The sequence below is a fragment of the Grus americana genome, chromosome 36, assembly GCF_028858705.1.
Source record: "Grus americana isolate bGruAme1 chromosome 36, bGruAme1.mat, whole genome shotgun sequence".
Classification (NCBI taxonomy): domain Eukaryota; kingdom Metazoa; phylum Chordata; class Aves; order Gruiformes; family Gruidae; genus Grus; species Grus americana.
Genome location: NC_072887.1, coordinates 442,966 through 451,844, shown reverse-complemented (window position 1 = coordinate 451,844; position 8,879 = coordinate 442,966). Strand labels below are relative to the sequence as shown.

Here is an 8,879-nt window from a genome sequence, read left to right as displayed (position 1 = left end):
AAACTGAACACAGTATAATAATAATAATATCTACTATTAGATATATATAGTATATAAGATAACAACAACAGTACTTAGAATATACAAAAGGGCTGATACACAATGCAGTTTCTCACCCAACAACCATGTAACTCAGACCGCATATTCAGACCCATCCTGAAACCGCACCGGCCTCATGCCACACATCCTGGAGCTGCGCTGCCCCTCCCCAACTAGCCCCCTTTTATGCCGAGCATGACGTCATATGGTATGGAATACCCCTTTGGCTAGTTTGGGTCGCTTGTCCTGGCTGGGTACCCTCCCAGCTTCTGGTAAACATTAACTCCATCCTAGCCGAAGCCAGGACACGTGTCTCAGTCTGGCAGTTCTGGCTTCAGCGTCCTCAGCAGCACACGGTCTAAGCAAAGGACTAACGCCCCCCATCCCACCTTGTCCTCCAACAGCAGGTAGCTAAACAGTGCAGAAACCCTGTCTGCTCTTCTTTTGTCTTTTGGGCAGATTTCTGTCCCCAGAGAGTGCTTAGGTGGTCTGCATGTTCAAGAGACCTAAACTACAGAAGTGGGGATGGGCCCCAGCCAGAGATGTGCAAGCACCAGCACTTCCCTCAAAGGAAACCTCTGTGTGTCCAACAAAGAGCCGCTCTTTCCATTTGGGCTTTAGGTAAAAAGCATGCCCTGTTCAATCAGTGTTCCTCGGTTTTGTGCCAGGTTCCCAATTTTGGTGGCAAATATCTGGCAAATAACAGGGGAGTAGAAGGGCTTGGGGAAATGCAGCTAAAGCATCAGCTTGGGCTATGCTGGCTCTCTCTGGAATGTTTTCACTGGAAAGTCTGCGGTCTCTGATCCTGCAGGAACAAGGTTGACGACTGAGCAGTGAGCAACTTCTGAAGGTTGATGCCTCCATCCACATATCTTGGAACTCCATTTAAGCTTCAGGAGCTCCATTCAGGCTCCAGGACCTCCATTTAAGGTCAAGCTTGGGCCTTGTATTCCTGTCCGACCTATGTTATAGGTGTGTTGGGCTCAAGCTCCTTTACAGCCATGTCCGTGCTAGGCCATGGGTCCCATTGATCGTCACCCATGGACTGTCTCTGCAAAAAACAGGTGGGGAAGCTCACCATCCCTCCACCGTCCCGTAGGACTTCAGGAACATGAATAAATTTTGAAAGAACAGCAGCAGCCTCTAAATTCCTGGCACGCAACAAAGAGAGCAGAGCTCCGCTGGGGTGGAAAAACCACAGTGGGACTGAGTTTCAAATTCTGAACCCAGAGGCCAAGCGTGCATGGTGCTGCTTACTGCTCATTCCCTATTTCCCCTCTTTTGAGCAACAGGTCAGACTTGCTTTTTTGCTTCAAGAAAGCTGGCTACCATGCCTCCCAGAAAGCTGATTCACTTGAGGATAAACGGAGCATCCTAATTTATGCGATCACCCTGTGACAGTCATGTAGACACTGACACTTGACTTGTGCTCATTAAGTTTTATTGCAATCAGGCACTAGCTAATTCCTTGCAAGCAGGAATGGCACAAACCAGCACAATGTTGAGGAAGCACCAGGTAACAGGATAGAACTACCAGTTTTGAGTACAGATATAGCAAAACTGGGACCAGAAACTCAACACTGGGGTGAAGAGAGAGAGGTAGAAGAGCAAAAAAATGAGGGCCACGATAATAAGGTGACTGATGGTACCCATCAGCTTGATGACCCTGGCTGGAGCAGGACAATAAACCCAACTTACTCTTCTGACTACACCGAAAAAGCCAGACCTGCTTCAGCGGTCAGGAGGACTGAGGTGGGAGCAGGGTGAGTGCTTTCCCTCACCAAGCCCAGGATGGACAGATTGAGCATCCTGGTGTTACCGCATCGGCAACTGTTCTGGCCCAACAGTAGCTGCACACCTCTTCAGCACAAAGTGTTACTTGATAGGGTCAGTTCTGCGGTGGTCATGTCAACGCGAGAGGTGAGAGGCACACTTTGTTCATCTGTTTGTTGTCTCGCCGCCCATGTATCTCTAACAGCAGACTCTACAACTTCCTGTATTTTTTTCGCTATTTTTCTTAAATCTACGTTTTTCCAGAAATTTGTATTAACACATTGGAGAGAAGGTTTCACTTTCTGTTCCATTATCTGCTCTGCACCCTCTTTCTTCATTTCTTCAATATGTTTCCTTGTTTCTTCCTCTAATAGGCTCTCCAGCTCCTCTCTCTCATGTCCTTCATAGTTACAGCAGAACCAGAACGGGTACACATGGTACAGGCCATAAAGAGTGACGACAAAAGCAAGAATGAACAACCCTGCAATCTGGAAGAAAAAATAAAACGAATGAAGTCACTGGACTTTACGTTCCTAAAAATATTTTGCACCTGAGCGAGAGGAGTACTTTACCATATTAGTAACCTTGCTTTAGCCACATAGTTCTTCCTATAAAACACGTTCCTTGCTCCTGCCATGGCTAGCTGACAACTGATGGTAAGAGATATACTCACTGAAACAGGGAATATCAGCCTCTCTCTCTCAAACAATACATTCCTTCCTATTTTCACAAATCTTGCTTTAAGAGCCAGATGCAAAACACATATGTAAACTTCCAGAATAACCATGCAGTAAGATGTTCAAAGTTCAGGTTTCGGCCTCACAGAGAACATGCTAATTATACACTTGTATTGATATACATTAATTAAAAACAGAAACGGGGCGGGGGGGGAAGGTAATGCAAACGTAGTAAACATATCAAATAGAAATCATATTTGCAACTTAACACTTCATTCTCCAGATGAAATGGTTTCCATATTGCTATATGTTCTAGAGTCTTCTCACACACAAAATAGGTGATGTTAAAATACCTAAACTCCTAGATCCCTAGCAATCTTACCTGAGACATTATGTAGAATTCACTGGGTAATTCTGCTGCTCTGCTTTGGTTTGCGTTTTTGTTGTCGTTTCCTTCATTTGTTGAAAACACACAGTCAATATATCTGCCATCGCACAGGAGGATCACGCACCAAATCAGAGGAGGTAGAAGTGCCTTAAAAATTATCTCACTCTTCCGGCAGCACGAGCATTTCCCAATGCAGCGAGCCCAGGGAATGCAGGCAGGGTGGGAGGTCAAGCTCAGGAAAAATGTAATGAATGCTGGACAGAAAAAGTAGGAAGCAACATAGAATTTCTGTAATGCCTTCTTCTGTGGACATTTAAATTCAATCTCCATTATTTCTTCGACCACAATCAGAATTATGGAATAAAGTGTTACAGACAACACATTATAATGATTTCTCCATAAACTGAAGAATTGCTTTCTAACTTGCATTTTGTTCCGTCGTCAATACTTCACCAACTCAGCAGACTAAGGAAGTCTTCTATGCCTCTGTATCACACCGCTTGTCATCTTCTACACTTTCTATCACCATGTCTGCAAATGATTAAACAGCAGAGAGGAAGTGAAAATTAAAACACACACAGTAATTGAGTACACATACAGATTCAATCTGACTTTGCAGAATTTTTGAAACTTGCGGTTTCAGATGTCACGTAGTCTGTACAGAATGTAAGGAAAAAAATTTTTGGTAGCTTTTTACCATGAGGGTGGTCAAATATTACAACAAGCTGAGTAAATTCCACCTTTGGAAGAGTTCAAGGCTCAAGCATCCTCGTCTAACTAGACCTGCTTTGATCAGGACATTGGGCTAGAGGACATCCAGCAATGACAGATGCCTAGAGAAAGAAAAATAAAGCCATGGTGTGTTGATATAGATTGAGGTGGTTAACCCAGGATGTAAAACAGAGGGTGGGAGCAAGGGCAGGTACCCTGGGAGGAATACAGAGAAATTGTCTGAGCAACCAGGGATCAGGTTAGGAAAGCCAAAGCCCTGATAGAATTAAATCCGGCCAGGGATGTCAAGGACAACAAGTTTCTATAGGTACATCAGTTATGAAAGGAAGATGGGGAAACATATGGGTTCCCTCCAGACTGAAATGGGAGACCTGGTTACCCAGGATACAGAGGAAGCTGAGGCACTAAATAAATTTTTTGCCTCAGTCTTTACTGGCAAGTGCACGAACCACACTGCCCAGGTTACAGAAGGCAAAGGCAGGGACTGGGAGAATGAAGAACCACCCAGTGTAAGAGAAGATCAGGTTCAAGAATATCTAAGGAACCTGGAGGTGCACAAGTACATGGGACCTGATGAGATGCATCTGTCTGTCCTGAGGGAACTGGTGGATGAAGTGGCCAAGCCACTCTCCATCATATCTGAGACATCATGGCAGTCCAGTGAAGTTCCCACTGACTGGAAGAGGGGAAACATAACCCCCGTTGTTAAAAAGGGTAAAAAGGAAGACACAGGGAACTACAGGCTGGTCAGTCTCACCTCTGTGCCTGGCAAGATCATGGAGAAGACCCTCCTGGAGACTATGCTCAGGCACATGGAAAATAAGGAGTTGATTGGTGACAGCCAACATGGCTTCACTAGGGGCAAATCGTGCCTGACAAATTTGGTGGCCTTCTATGATGGGGTCACAGCATTGGTCGACAAGGGAATAGCAACAGATGTCGTCTACCTGGAGTTGTGCAAAGCAATTGACACTGTCCTGCATAACATCCCTGTCTCTAAATTGGAGAGACGTGGATTCGATGGATGAACCACTCAGTGGATAAGAAATTGCCTGGATGGTTGCACTGAAAGAGTTGTGGTCAATGGCTCAATGTCCAAGTGGAAACCAGTGATGAGTGGTGTTCCTCAGGGGTGGGTACTGGGACCAGCACTGTTCAACATCTTTGCCGGCGACATGGACAGTGGGATGGAGTGCACCCTCAGCAAGTTTGCCGACAACACCAAGCTGTGTGGTGTGGTCGACATGCTGGAGAGAAGGGATGCCATCGAGAGGGACCTTGACAGGCTGGAGAGGTGGGCCCGTGCGAACCGCATGAAGTTCAACAAGGCCAAGTACAAGGTCCTGCACATGGATTGGCACAATCCTAAGCACAACTACAGGCTGGGTGGAGAATGAATGGAGAGCAGCCCTGAGGAGAGGGACTTGGGGGTGTTGATTGATGAGAAGCTCAACATGAGCCGGCAGTGTGCGTTTACACCACAGAAAGCCAACTGCATCCTGGGCTGCATAAAAAGAGGTGTGACCAGCAGGTCGAGGGAGGTGATCCTGCCCCTCTGCTCTGTTGAGACCCCACCTGGAGTACTGCATCCAGCTCTGGGGTCTGCAGTACAAGGAAGACATGGAGGTGTTGGAGTGAGTCCAGAGGAGGGCCACGAAGTTGATGAGAGGGCTGGAGCACCTCTACTATGAGGACAGGCTGAGGGAGTTGGGATTGTTCAGCTTGGAGAAGAAAAGACTCCAGGGAAACCTAACTGTGGCCTTCCAGTACCTAAAGGGGCCTACAGAAAAGCTGGAGAGGGCCTGTTTATCAGGGAGTGTAGTGATAGGACAATGGGTAATCAGTTTAAACTAAAAGAGGGTAGATTTAGATGAGATATTAGGAAGAAACTCTTCACTGTGAGGGAAGTGAGGCACTGGAACAGGTTGCCCAGAGAGGTAATGGAGGGTCCATCCCTGGAAGTGTTTAAGAACAGGTTGGATGGGGCTTTGGGCAACCTGGTCTAGTGGAGGGTGTCCCTGCCCATGGCAGGGGGTTGGAACTAGATGATCTTTAAGGTCCCTTCCAACCCACACCATTCTATGATTCTATGATAAGAAAGCAGCACCACCCCCACCAAAACCTTGCCGCGTAAACCCTATACAGACATACTGTATGCCAGCCTGTACAGTCAAAGCAGAAAGGCATCTGCAGGTGGACATTCAGAGCAGCAAGCTAAGGAGGTGCTCTGAAGAATGTGTTGACCAGCTCGGCCTTTCTCCCTTTGCAGACATCAGGGACTGTTCTCCAAAGGCTTTGATGAGCCCTTGTGAAAGCCACCTCAGAGCTCTGCAGGGATGTGTTTCCATGCTATAAAAGCCCTCTTTCCAAGCAAAAGATGTGAGCTGGCTGCGGAAGACATTGCTTCACCAGCCCTTTCCACACAGCCACCTGGCACTTCTGATCCATCAGGGAAGCAATGATGAGCTGAAGTCAGAAGGCAGAAACAGGGACTGCTTGTTACAGAGGAGGAGGTCTGCTCAGTCTGCTCATGGCACACCTCATTACTGTGCTCTGCTCTTCATCTCTTTCTCTCTCTCCCCCTCTCCCACTCATTTTCCCTGTGCTGTCTGCTTGTTGTCTCTTCTTGCTTTCTTTGCCAAGGGCCATGTTCAGAAGAAGCAGAAGGATGTGGTTGAATGGGTGCTGAGTTAGAGGAACTCCTCACCAAAGTGTGCTGCCATGTCCAGAAAGCTTTCCTCGTATTCAAGGGGAGCTTAGACCTGGGTTAGTAAGAAAGCTCCACCGAGGATTATAAACAGAGAAATCACATCAGGGGCCCCATCAGAAGTCACAGACACTCGGCCCATGACTAAACCATGGGTCTAACCCAAGTGGGTAGGTATAAAAATGCCAGGCGTGCTTTCACATGATTAAATCAAGCTGTACTTCTTCAAACTACTGTTTCCTATTTTCCCATAGTCAGAAAGAAAAGAAAGAATATAGGCAACCCAAAGCACCCAACATTTCGAGGTGGGTTTTTTTCCCCTGAAAGCAGAGGAAAAGTAACGCATTCCTAAAGAGTAACAGTGAGTACATACAAAAAAGCAGTAACATACCTTGAGCGAAATCCCTTCTCAACGCTGTCTCTCCTGAGCTGAACTGGCTTTCACTGGTAGGGCAATGGTGCACTTAGAGGCAGCCTTCAGTGTCATTGAACTTTACACAGTTCCAGGAAACAGGGCTCATAAAAAACTGTTGGGACTTTGACACTCGGCCTGGCAGTGACTGGCAGAAGAATCCTTTGCAGCCTAGGAAAGTCCTGTTCCAAGTACCGATCGTATCTGGGGATGAGATTTAGTGCTGTGTCCCTCTTTAAGGAATGCCTGCAGATAACCTGAGGAAGAAAGGTTGCAGAACATATGTGATGTGTGCATGGAGGTATCATGAATATGCCTCTGCTATTGATAACATACAAACGGCTCATAAACTGCATAGCTTAGAACACTAAGTACAAGACGGTTGTACTTCCAGGAATGGATCACCCCACTTTTCAAAGTTGGAGAGAAATTACTTTCTTGTCATGCTCTCTCACGCACTCTTTCTCTCTCTCATGTATTTAAAAGGAGCCCTGATAACGGGTTTAGGCAACATACTTATTTTATGCAGGGCTATATATGCAACCCTAAACCAAAACCATTTTGAAGCATGGAGGGAAAAATAAAAAAGTGCAGGGCAGGGCAAGGCAGAGCAGAGCAGAGGTCAGAAGAGAAAAGCAATGGAGATGAAGATGAAGATGAAGATGAAGATGAAGATGAGGAGAGGAGAGGAGAGGAGAGGAGAGGAGGAGAGGAGAGGAGAGGAGAGGAGAGGAGAGGAGAGGAGGAGAGGAGAGGAGAGGAACCCATGTTGACTGTGGCTGATGATTGCATTGTCCTTTAAATGCCTTTCAATAGAACCCAGTATGATCTTCTCCCTAATTTTTCCAGGTCCTGAGTTTAGACTAACAGGCCCTAGCTCCTAGGTCTTCCCTTATGCCCTTCCTGTAAATTGGAATAATGTTGGCTACCTTCCAGTCAGTAGGAAGCTCCCCAGACTCCCAAGACCTTCGGCAGACAATCGAGAGGGGTTCTGCCGTAGCATCCACTAGCTCCTTCAGTGCTCTGAGATGAATACTATCAAGCCCCATGGACTTATGAACATTCAGCTGATACAACTGGTCCCTTACAATTTCAGTGTCCACAAATGCAAGGTCACTGCTCCTGCAGTCGTTGTCCTCCAACTCAGAGGACTGGGCAGCCCAAGGTCTATCAGTATTATTAAAGACAGAGGCAGGAAAAGCATCAACTGCATCTGCTTTTTCCTCACCCGTATTTGTCAGGTGACCATCTTCAGCAAGTATCAGCCCAATGTTTTCTTTAGACATCCTCTTGCTCTTAATGTACTTATAAAACCCTCTCCTGTTGTCTGGCAAAACCCTGGCCGGTTTCGACTCTAGTTGAGTTTTGCCTTTCATGTCTTCTCCCTGCGTATACAAACTGCAACTCTGTAATCTTCATGGGAAGCCTGACCTTGCTTCCAGAGATTGTGCAATATATTTAGTCGTCCACATATATAGCTTTCTAATACTGCTTAGTGATGTAATAATTCAGGTGGCTTTGAATGGATTGATAAATCTGAAGAAAACATATTTTCAGCCATACCAGTGTCTTGTTTACTGAGAGTGAGATGGCATGGAAACAGCTTTGAAAGAGAGTAGCCGTGATAAACCAAATTGTCTCGTTATTTTCACTTTTATTTTTGATTGTTAGTAAGGTTGTCAGTATGTTAGTTATCTCTCAGGGGGTTCACCACTCCAAAATACGTAATCCTATAGTAGGTGCACCAGTCTCCTTGATTTCTTTTACAAGCACTCCTGGGCTGCAGGAGTGAAGCAGATGTGGAGTTTACTGACTACAAGCTCCCTTTGAGATTTTCCCCACAGGGCTTCCAGACATGATGCAGAACTTGCAAGACACACGCTCCATTTCAGAGTGACGCTAGTGGCACTAGACACCTCTCCTCAGTTGAATAAATTTACCCCTAGGTCTATAGCCAGAGGCCAAGAAAAGTCTCCACTGCATCCCAAATATCACTAACCTGCAGAACTGCACTTGCAATGGCAGTATGCACATCTTCTTGCCCTCCAACGGGAGCTTGGTGACCAGTCGAGTGTAAACTGAACTGCAGACATAGACACTCAGACAGATGAATCTGCAGAGAACAATCACCTCCCTTGACCTGTTGGCAAC

The 8,879-nt window shown here is 46.2% G+C and overlaps 1 protein-coding gene across 1 annotated transcript; it reads right to left on the bottom strand.

Annotated features, from left to right (window-relative positions):
• Positions 1-1,268: 1,268 nt before the first annotated feature.
• On the bottom strand, positions 1,269-3,416 carry LOC129198824 (uncharacterized). The gene is made up of 2 exons (XM_054808448.1): positions 2,872-3,416; positions 1,269-2,300 (listed from the first exon to the last, which is right to left on the bottom strand). The coding sequence occupies exons 1-2, from the start codon at positions 3,304-3,306 to the stop codon at positions 1,902-1,904; spliced, it is 834 nt and encodes a 277-aa protein (XP_054664423.1). The 5' UTR covers positions 3,307-3,416; the 3' UTR covers positions 1,269-1,901.
• Positions 3,417-8,879: the final 5,463 nt, after the last annotated feature.

What these genes read in the sequence shown, in the direction of transcription:
- LOC129198824 (XM_054808448.1), bottom strand. Translation starts at nt 3,306, where the DNA reads ATGCAAGTTAGAAAGCAATTCTTCAGTTTATGGAGAAATCATTATAAT. An exon ending in AATTCTACATAATGTCTCAG is followed by an intron (nt 2,301 to 2,871) that starts GTAAGATTGCTA and finishes TTTTTCTTCCAG; the next exon opens with ATTGCAGGGTTGTTCATTCT.